We start from the raw sequence: 11,375 nt of genomic DNA on the forward strand, positions 1-11,375 counted from the left end.
ATCTACTTTTTTATTTATGGTTCTGACCAAACAGAAATGTAGTCTATGGAAGCCCATTAGTGACAAAACATTAAATACAATAAAAAGCAATTTAATGTATGAATTATTATTATTATAATATAAATATAACAATATATATTGTTATTAAATATATTTATATTATATAAATATAGAGTATAATTATGATTATAAATGTATGAATTATTTATTCAAATATTTAAACAATCACAGCATACAAAACTGCACTTGTTTTCTTTTTAACTTGCTACAGCACGAAGCCTCTAAAGTAATCTGGCTTATTATGAGATGGTTGATAAATAATAAGAATACTTGAATATAATAAGTAAAATAGTGCTTGCAATGTTAAATTAAAAGAATACGTAAATCTTAACAATATTGGACTATTATGCGACTTGTACTTGTTTTGGTAAATGTACAAAAGATATGTACGTGAAAATAAAGCGGTGTAATATATCTTAAGTATAACTAACTAGAGGAAAGTACTTAATTGCAATTTTGAGGGTAGCTGCAAATATTGTACTTTCTACTGCTATTATTTGATAACTTTACTTTCCAGATTCAGATTAACACTATAAATGTAATAATGTTACATATATCATATCAATCTGACTTAATTGCACAAACTACCCACCAGTATATAAATAGCCCCACCGTTACCATCTGCAACGATAAAGCCATGTACACATGAATGCATCAGAAATCATAATCAAATATTATATTTTATTTATATTATATATACAAATATTTATTGTTCTGAAATGGGCCATTTTTGCAAAATTTACTTCAATTCAATTCAATTTATTTTTGTATAGCCCAAAATCACAAATTACAAATGTGCCTCAGAGCGCTTTACAACATGTACACGTTTGACATCCTCTTGTCCCGGAACCCTCACATCAGAACAGGAACAACTCCCCAAAAACCCCTTTAACAGGAGGAAAGAGGAAGAAACCTGTGGGAGAGCAACAGAGGAGGGATCCCTCTCCCAGGATGGACAGAAGTGCAATGATGTCATGTGTAGAACAGGACAGTGAATTACAGCACATTCAATGTATGACACAACCACGACAGGAGGCAACACCTGGTCCAGGTAAACCCGGATACACAGGAACCTGTGAGGCCAGAAAGCACAGAGACTCTGGTGAAGAAGCAGGTCAATAATGTGCATTAATGGTATCGGTAATATGAAATAGTAATGTGAGTAATAATAAAAGTGATATCAGCAGTTGGAGTCAGCAGGGCCATGGTAGGAGGAAGGACCAGGGTCCAGATGAAACCATGCTCCATGGAAACCTGTGAGGAGAGGAAGCACAAGGACTCCGGGGAAGAGACAAAATCAGTACTGTGCATTAATGGTGTCGGTAATAGGATCAATAATCAGTAATGAGCATTAATGGTGTCGGTAATATGATTAATAATCAGTACTGTGCATTAATGGTATCGGTAATATGATTAATAATGTTAATCATGAAGATCGTAGTAGGTGTCAGCAGGGCCATGGCTGGTTGAAGAACCAGTGTCCAGATAAAACTGCGGTCATCCTGCGAGGCGAGAAAGCACAAATACTCCGGGGAAGAAGTGAAGTTAGTAATGAGCATTAATGGGACATCAATGCATACAGACGGAGGTGAAGAAGAGGAGGAGAGAGGTGCTCAGTGTAGGAAGTCCCCCTGTAGTTTTTGCTTGTACCAGTTTGTCCATGGGCCGGTCCAAGGCAAGCCAGAGCCAGCCCTAACTATAAGCACTACCAAAGAGGAAAGTCTTAAGCTACTCTTACATGTGGTGAGTGTGTCGGCCCCCCGGACTGAAACGGGAAGCTGGTTCCACAGAAGAGGACTTGATAACTGAAGGCTCTGGCTCCCGTCCTACTTGTTAAGACTCTAGGAAGCACAAGTAACCCTGAATCACTGGATCTCAGCTCTCTAGTAGGGCAGTATGGTACTATAAGCTCTTTAAGATATGATGGAGCTGACCAGTTCGGGCTTTGTAGGTCAGTAAAAGGATTTTAAATTCTGTTCTAGATTTTACAGGGAGCCAGTGCAGAGAAGCTGATACAGCAGTAATATGATCTCTCCTCTTAGTTCTTGTTAGTACACGAGCTGCAGCATTCTGGATCAGCTGGAGAGATTTCAGAGACTTATTAGAGCAGCCTGAGAATAAGGAACTGCAGTAATCTAGTCTAGAGGTAACAAATGCATGAACTCATTTCTCTGCATCGCTTTGAGACAGGATGTGCCTGATGTTTGTAATATTACGTAAGTGAAAAAAGGCAGTCCTAGAAATAAGTTTTATCTGAGAGTTGAAAGACAAATCCTGATCAAAGGAAACTCCAAGATTCTTGACGGTGCTGCTGGATGCCAGTGCAATGCCATCTAGAGAAACTATATCATCAGATAACTGATGTCGGAGGTGTTCTGGGCCGAGCAGAATAACTTCAGTTTTGTCTGAGTTTAACATCAGGAAGTTGCAGGTCATCCAGGTTTTTATGTCCTTAAGACACGCTTGCAGTTTAGCGAGCTGGTTGGTTTCATCTGGTTTGATCGATATATATAATTGAGTATCATCTGCATAACAATGAAAGGTTATAGAGTGTTTTCTGATAATATTGCCTAAAGGAAGCATATATAAGGTGAACAAGATTGGTCCAAGCACAGAACCTTGTGGAACTCCATAACTGACGTTGGTCTTCATCGAGGCTTCATCATTTGCATAAACAAACTGAGATCGATCCGATAAATAGGATCCAAACCAGTTCAGTGCGGTTCCTTTGATGCCAATATAATGTTCCAGTCTCTGCAACAGGATGTAGTGGTCTATAGTGTGGAACGCAGCACTAAGGTCTCACAGGACCAGAACAGAGACGAGTCCTTTGTCTGATGCGATTAGAAGGTCATTAGTTATTTTTACCAGTGCTGTCTCTGTGCTACGATGCTTTCTGAATCCTGACTGAAAATCCTCAAATAAACGATTGTTACACAGAAAGTCACACAACTGATTTGCAACTGCTTTTTTTGCAAGTACTTTTGGTACTTAAACGTTTATCTTGATGCAAATATTCTGCTTTCACTGAAGACATTTGACTGCAGGACTTTCACACATTGTCTGATCGCAGCTTCTCCATGAAGACCGTCTGCATGTCGTCGTTTTGTACGATTGTAAACTGAATGTCTTGAGGGACATTTCACGATTACAACGATTAATCGAGGATGAAAATAGTCGTTCACTGTAGCCCTCGTCTATTTGATGTGGATGACACCATAAAATACACTGAGAAGCCAGTTTATTAGGTACGCCTAACAACAACTAATGCGGTCGAACAGTGACGGTGATCGTGTCCAGTTGTTGGTTGAAAAGGTTTTCCAGAGGCGTTTGTTCGATCAGCTGTTTCAATTGTCCTGGTTTATACTCAGATGTTTCTATTATTTTGTCCACCCCATTTATATCAGTGAGTGTGGACTAAATAACAGAGACGCTTCAATATTTCTGCTGATATAGCAATATAGTCTGGCAATGACATGGCTCACATTTTAACTTAACTTCATTTATTATGAAAACTATGTTCAAATTTGACATTTAAAAAAAATTCCAAGTTAGACTTAAACAAAAACAAAAATCAGCAAAGATTAAAAACTAAATAAATAAAATCCTTTCTACATTACTGCAGTGACTGAGTGCATCAACAATACGTTGAGCAAAGAAAGAAAAGTGTGACATACTGAAGAGAAATAGTATTTCTATCACTCAGCGATTCTGCTTCACTGTAGATGTGTGAAATGATCCAGAGATGCTGAATACGTTATTATCTCACAATCAACATATCACACACAGTCTGGGCTCTCTTAGCTTTAATATTCTGTTATGACTTCATAACTCGTGATGTCAACCTCCCTGTGCACCGCTCATGAATGCATTCATTTTGAAACGACAGTGCATGTTCACAGCAGTTATTAAATACTGGGAGACGGAGAAGCGTCGCAGTATAAAAGGCTGAGTCATGATGAACAAAGACAAACGCTTTCACAACAACTCAACACACGAGTACACCGGGAACGACTGGAGACATGAGATGAAATCATCTCTCAGGGAAGATATCTTTACCTGTAACCTGCTGCAGTTTGGTAAATATTGATGCAAGATAATTGCTGAATAGTTACACATCATTTCTATGAATTCTAGTTTTTCTTTACAGTTGTACGATAAGGGTGCCGTGTAGTCAAGCCAGACGCATGTTATTTGCTAAATTGGAGCACATTCATGACACTGTCTGGTAACATTGCTCCATTGGTTCCCAGAGAGAAGGCAAATGTGCTGCGAGTCCCCGTGATGGAGGAGCACTGATGGTGCAGGCAGTCACTGCTGTCCGTGTCTGTGCAGGAGAAGGTGGACGTCTGTGGGACGGCTTCGTCCTCTCCGGGTGCGTCCGGCTTCAAGTCTGAATATGTGCGTTACCTTTATGACTCCGAGGATCGTCAATGGAGTCGAAGAGTTCGGAGTTTTCGTGACATGATTCGACGGAGGTTTTGCGATCCACGCGGCTCGTACCCGGTGCCTCGTGGTTTCTGTTGGATTGTGGCGAGTCGAGGCTCTTCCATGATGTAGATGTGCCTTCACAGCGGCCATGTTTATCCCCATTGACGTTTTGTGTCTCTCTAGGACAGACGGTACTGCCGTCTGCTCCGTTGGAGTCAGATCGATCCTCCACCGTCTGCTCATTCACGGCATTAAGAGTCGATTCCTCGCCTTCGCTGAGCACGTTAGGAGAGCTTTTACCCAGCAGCACATGGGAAGTAGAAATGTCCCCTGAAGAGCAGCTCGACACCGGGCTGACACGTCCAACAAAGTCTCCACTGGAGCTGAACCGAAGCCCTTGGACAGCGTCCCCGTCAGCGCCAGCCGGTTGGTCTTTATCTCCATCCTCAGAGCCGTCCGTCTCCTCCCGCTGCTCGGTGGGATCAGGAGTCACAGCGTCGCTCTGCGTCTCCTGGGCCGGGCCGTTGTTGTCCTGGTTCTGATCTCCCTCTTGGTGCTCAGCAGCCGGTGCCGGTTCCAGCCCCGCGTCCCTCTGAGTGTGAGCTGCCGGGCTCTGACCCGTGACCTGGGTGGGTCGGACCGGTTGGTGGCACATGGGGCAGGTCTCCTGCACGTACAGCCACTTGCGGAGGCAGTTGCCGTGGAAGAAATGTCCGCAGTACGTGATCACAGCCGCGGCCATTTCCTGTGAGGAGGAGGAGACGTGTTTTACAATACCTGTGACACATCTTCCATCCACACACATACATGTATACATACAGTACACTTACAATATACAGCTTTTACAGTTCACACACGTCAGCCAGAGTTGCACTACTGGATTTCTTTTGCAGAGATATTTGCAGTCTAAGGTGTCGTAATATTGTTTTTAATGTCATCTCTTTTCATTAATCTCTTATTCATGAACTCAGAGTTTTGAATGTGTTTGCTGATGGAACAACAGTTATCCTCAGTGGGGATCTTTTTTAAATTGTATTTTATTCACTCTGTTGATCCCTTTAAGGGGGAAATGTGTCTCTGCATTTGACCCATCCCTGTATAGGGAGCAGTGGGCAGCCAATGACAGGCGCCGGGGAGCCGTTAGCGGTTCAGTGCCTTGCTCAGGGACACTTCGACACGCGACACGTCGCAGTCGAGGATCGAACCGTTGACCGGTTACCAGACAACCCTCTTAACCCAGTCAGCCATTAGCAAGGTTTTCTGTAGCTGCTCGATGTGAGCGATGAGGAGCTGGGTCACGTAATGTTGGTGAGTTGCTCGACGGCTCACGCGCTCACTATATTAACACTCTAAACTTTAGAGTGTTAATATAGTGAGGTTCAACTCTGCCCTCATGTTGATATTGAGATGATATTTTGGGGATGCATGTGTTTTTGGGATATGGATAAAGACCGTCCTCTTGGTACACACTCTAGTCTAACAAGTCCTTACACCCCCGGTAGAGGGAAGCTAAACATGTCCGTCTTATGTTCGTTGTGTGTCTGTTTGTTGCTGACTCACTCTGTGTGATAACAACAAACACAGAATGTCCTTTCAAATAAACGGCTTGTAGGCGTCTTTGTTTTGTCGGATCAAAGTTAACGGAGAAACACGCACAAAACAATGAATTACTTCAACGTGCACTTCAGTAAAACACAGATGAAGAAGTCTGAAATAAGAGTGAGTGCTTCATTATGAACCGTAGAAGTCAACACTGGAAGAAATGAATCTTTGATATTTTAGTAAGGAACACATGTTTGGTTATTGTAGTTATATAGATGGAATTTACGGTGCTTTAATACAGGGAGTTACTTCACCGCCTCTTCACCGCCTGTTCACCGCCTGTTCACCGCCTGTTCACCGCCTGTTCACCGCCTGTTCACCGCCTGTTCACCGCCTGTTCACGGCCTGTACACCGCCTGTTCACCGCCTGTACACCGCCTGTACACCGCCTGTACACGGCCTGTTCACCGCCTCTTCACCGCCTCTTCACCGCCTCTTCACCGCCTGTTCACCGCCTGTTCACCGCCTGTACACCGCCTGTACACCGCCTGTACACGGCCTGTTCACCGCCTGTTCACCGCCTGTTCACCGCCTGTTCACCACCTCTTCACCGCCTGTTCACCGCCTGTTCACCGCCTGTACACGGCTTAGTGCAGACACTTCACCATGTCCCAGAGCAGCTGTCATGGCGCTGGATGTTACAGTATGTTGTGTGACTGACCTGGAAGCAGATGGAACAGACGTCGTTGTGTTGCTGCAGCTGTTGAGCCGTGGCTCTGGGCAGGGAGTTGATCTTCTTCGCCGCTTCCTGTCTGAGCAGGAAGCTCCTCCAGCCGGACTGAGCTCTGAGCCAGACGTTGAAGTAAGAGTGGATGATGATGACGGAGGCGCCCATCCAGCTCCACTCGCCAAACAGCGACTCCCAGGTGCCGTACGCCACCACGCAGAGCGCCACCACGAACTCCAGCACCCTGCTGACGGCGTTGACCCAGTAGATCACCTCGTCCAGGCTCTCGATGGGGTCGCTGCGGAACAGCTCCACCATGAAGAGGGAGTAGATCAGCATCGTGCCTGTAACCTGGACCAAGGGAACAGTGCAAACAAGCAACTCTAGGGAGGATGTGATGCGACTCCCAATGTTCAATGGAAGGACTTTAGAGAGCTGTTTCCTCTACAGCTGCTATGTGTAGAGTTATGATGTGATTACAACATATTTCATGTGATTCTAACAGCGGCCACTGTGGCGTGTCACAGTCAGGATTTATCTCATTCTAAACACGGAGGCTTCAGGGAACAACTTGATCCAAAGAGGTTTACAGGATCAGGACTCCACACACGGTTACCATCAAGAGTTAGAAGTAAAGCACAACTACTGCGCGTTAGGACCGAGGGTCTTCACTGAGCTGCACAGGTTCACACGGTTGCATTACTGCATGTACATTCTACAACCACTGGCCTCCGCTTCTAAACAATTAACGATGCATTCATTAAGGTCAGTGTATATGATTGAAAAGTCAGAACTTTCTCTCGCTGTCTGGCTTCTCCACATCCTCATAAAATATTATAAATAATTCACTGACTGAAACGCCACTGATTGAGTATTTTAAGTGTCATTCAAACTGCTGTCCTTGATCGAGCAGACTGCTAAATAATTGCCAAGAATAAGTGATGGAATATGTCTGACAATTAAAAACGTAGTATTTAAAGCCAAAGTAGCTTTACACGTTGCAGGTTTATTCATCATTTCATTAAAAGACACATGAAGTCATACCTGAAGGGAGGTCAGCATGCAGCTAGACACCAGTATCAGGAGCCAGAAGTCCATGTGGAAGAACTGGGAGATTTTATAAGCCATGAACACGGGGAAAACCAGCAGGAGCAGACACATGCTGAGGCCACGAAAGTGTTTCCACACACTCCTAGAAGCACAGAGGAAACCAAGAGAACAACGCTCAATCCTCTCAGAACTTCTGAAAGACTTCTTACTTCGTTCATACAGAACATTTCACTCGGTCAGCTGCTTGTGTTGCCGTTACCTGTTGCGGGACGCGCCCAGGGCCAGAATGACCGGGTCTGTTATTTCAATCATAGACTGCAGGGTTGAAGTCACCACGATGAAGAGGATGATGCTGAGGAGGAAGGTGCGCTGCAGCGCCTGCATATCCAACAGGCCCGTCTGCAGAGCGAGCAGCAGCAGAGTGATGCCCTCAGTCACACCTCTGAAGAAGAGGAGGGTAAGTAGTTAGAATCCTCAGAGCACACGTAGCACATGTAGCACACGTAGCACACGTAGCACACGTAACACACGTAGCACACGTAACACACGTAGCACATGTAGCACATGTAACACACGTAGCACATTTAACACACGTAGCACATGTAGCACACGTAACACACGTAGCACACGTAACACACGTAGCACACGTAGCACACGTAACACACGTAGCACACGTAGCACACGTAGCACACGTAGCACACGTAGCACACGTAGCACACGTAACACACGTAGCACACGTAGCACACGTAGCACACGTAACACACGTAGCACACGTAGCACACGTAGCACACGTAGCACACGTAGCACACGTAGCACACGTAGCACACTTAACACACGTAGCACACGTAACACACGTAGCACACGTAGCACACGTAGCACACGTAGCACACGTAGCACACGTAGCACACGTAGCACACGTAACACACGTAGCACACGTAGCACACGTAGCACACGTAGCACATTTAACACACGTAGCACACGTAGCACACTTAACACACGTAGCACACGTAACACACGTAGCACACGTAACACACGTAACACACGTAGCACACGTAGCACACGTAGCACACGTAGCACACGTAACACACGTAGCACATTTAACACACGTAGCACATTTAACACACGTAGCACATGTAACACACATAGCACACGTAGCACACGTAGCACACGTAGCACACGTAGCACACGTAGCACACGTAGCACACGTAGCACACGTAACACACGTAGCACACGTAGCACACGTAGCACACGTAGCACACGTAGCACACGTAACACACGTAGCACACGTAGCACACGTAGCACACGTAGCACACGTAGCACACGTAGCACACGTAGCACACTTAACACACGTAGCACACGTAACACACGTAGCACACGTAGCACACGTAGCACACGTAGCACACGTAGCACACGTAGCACACGTAGCACACGTAGCACACGTAACACACGTAACACACGTAGCACACGTAGCACACGTAGCACACGTAGCACACGTAGCACATTTAACACACGTAGCACACGTAGCACACTTAACACACGTAGCACACGTAACACACGTAGCACACGTAACACACGTAACACACGTAGCACACGTAGCACACGTAGCACACGTAGCACACGTAACACACGTAGCACATTTAACACACGTAGCACATTTAACACACGTAGCACAGGTCACCTCACCTGTGCATGACGTTGTCACTCTGAACAGCTGCGTAACCTCCCAGGTAGAACTTGCACAGGTTGAGCAGTCCGAGAGCGAGATAGGACACCACGAAGGTCAGCCCCAGAAGAGAGTACGGAGTGGCACAACATTCAGAGACACTGCAGGGTTCAACAAACAGAGCACGCAGATTACACACCACGTACAACGCCTGCTACGTCGGGTACAAACATGCACAAAGGAATAGTAATAAACCACTTATAGCATCGCACCTGGTGAGCAGGAGGAACATGACTCCCTGATGGCTCGCTGAGGTTTTTACAGACGTGGTGTCTGAGCACAGCTGGACCACGAACAGAACAAACCAGAAGACGCTGAAGAGCACTGGGACGGCAAACTGGTTCCACAGGGAGATTCCCACAGCCAGGAGTCTGTACAGCTCGATGACCTGAGGGACGGGAACCAGAGACGAGACAACAGGACACACGGTCAACAAAAAGCCTCGAGGACAACCAGCATATTGTCTCTTCTGTGACTTTGGGTCGCGTTCTCTTACAATCATATCATAACACTAAATATCCTTTGTGGACCAGAAAGTATCCAAACTATTTTCTTAAAAAGCGTTGCAGCCTCTACAACCTCCTCAGACAAACAGGATGCTTCGTAACACATTCCAGAATAAGAGCACCTCCAGCTGCAGCAGCTCTGAATAGGCGGCCTTTGCGAGCCGATACGGCACGAAGAGATGCGAGAGCAGGAACACGGCGATTCCCGCTCCGGTCAGCCCCACGGAGAACGTGTTGACGGCTAACAGCGCGGCGTGACCGGCGGCGCAGAGTCTGGCCAGCAGGGGGAGCATGTGAGCGGAGAACAACCACACCTTCCTGGTCTTCATCAGGAAGGCACACAGCGTGCTGAGGATAATCTCACCTGAACAGAAAGTCACATTACGACCACTGGAAAGCTTTTACTACTGAAACAGGTCATACAACTGTGTTCATGAGAGCTGATATAATAACAATAATGTGCTCATACTGAAGATAGTCCATTAATTGAACCCAAAGGAGCCTGAAAGCTACATATTTACATGCATGTTTGGTTTCACGACTCACTCGTCACTGCAGAGACGAATCTGTTGAAGGCCAGAGAGTCGAGGTACACTGCTCCTTCATAGCCGCACTGCAGCTCCTCCTGAACATAATCCCTGTGACATGTACACAAACAGGTTGATGAGGACACATTCACTGGACCCATTCGGGATTCATTTTGCAGTTTTGGGATTAATTCATGCATTTGTTTATTTCTAATGTATTTTCATTAATGTAGTCATTCACTTCTGTCCAAATAAGGAAAGTTTTCTCTTCTTACAGCAACAAGCATGAAGCCTTTAAAGATCCCACGTTTGTTCTCATGTTACAACACATGATACAGACTCCGTCTCCTAACAAACATCAGGCTGAAGGGAACCGATACACAGACACGGGCCCAGAGCCTGCAGACAAGCCTAGTCAGGAGGAGGAGGAGGAGGAGGAGTAGTAGTAATAGTAGCAGCAGTAGTAGCAGTAAGAGTAGTAGTATTAGTAGCAGCAGTAGTAGCAGTAGGAGTAGTAGCAGCAGTAGTAGTAGGAGTAGGAGTAGTAGTAATAGTAGCAGCAGTAGTAGCAGTAAGAGTAGTAGTATTAGTAGCAGCAGTAGTAGCAGTAGGAGTAGTAGCAGCAGTAGTAGTAGGAGTAGTAGTAATAGTAGCAGCAGTAGTAGCAGTAGGAGTAGTAGCAGCAGTAGGAGTAGTAGTAATAGTAGCAGCAGTAGTAGCAGTAGGAGTAGTAGCAGCAGTAGGAGTAGTAGGAGTAGTAGCAGCAGTAGGAGTAGTAGTAATAGTAGCAGCAGTAGTAGCAGTAAGAG

General features: G+C 45.5%; 1 protein-coding gene across 1 annotated transcript in view; it reads right to left on the bottom strand.

Moving 5' to 3' along the window:
• Positions 1 to 3,460: 3,460 nt before the first annotated feature.
• Positions 3,461 to 11,375, bottom strand: part of LOC306790133 (RING finger protein 145) — an 11,048-nt gene continuing 3,133 nt past the window's right edge. Inside the window, exons 4-11 of the mRNA XM_079286253.1 lie at positions 10,586 to 10,677; positions 10,162 to 10,403; positions 9,746 to 9,921; positions 9,494 to 9,634; positions 8,070 to 8,252; positions 7,805 to 7,952; positions 6,755 to 7,111; positions 3,461 to 5,236 (exon numbers count right to left, since the gene is read on the bottom strand). Of these exons, the coding sequence (XP_079142379.1) occupies positions 4,448 to 5,236; positions 6,755 to 7,111; positions 7,805 to 7,952; positions 8,070 to 8,252; positions 9,494 to 9,634; positions 9,746 to 9,921; positions 10,162 to 10,403; positions 10,586 to 10,677 (2,128 nt within the window). The 3' untranslated portion in view covers positions 3,461 to 4,447. The remainder of the gene's footprint in view (positions 5,237 to 6,754; positions 7,112 to 7,804; positions 7,953 to 8,069; positions 8,253 to 9,493; positions 9,635 to 9,745; positions 9,922 to 10,161; positions 10,404 to 10,585; positions 10,678 to 11,375) is intronic.

This window comes from Melanostigma gelatinosum (assembly GCF_949748355.1).
Source record: "Melanostigma gelatinosum genome assembly, chromosome: 16".
Classification (NCBI taxonomy): Eukaryota; Metazoa; Chordata; class Actinopteri; order Perciformes; family Zoarcidae; genus Melanostigma; species Melanostigma gelatinosum.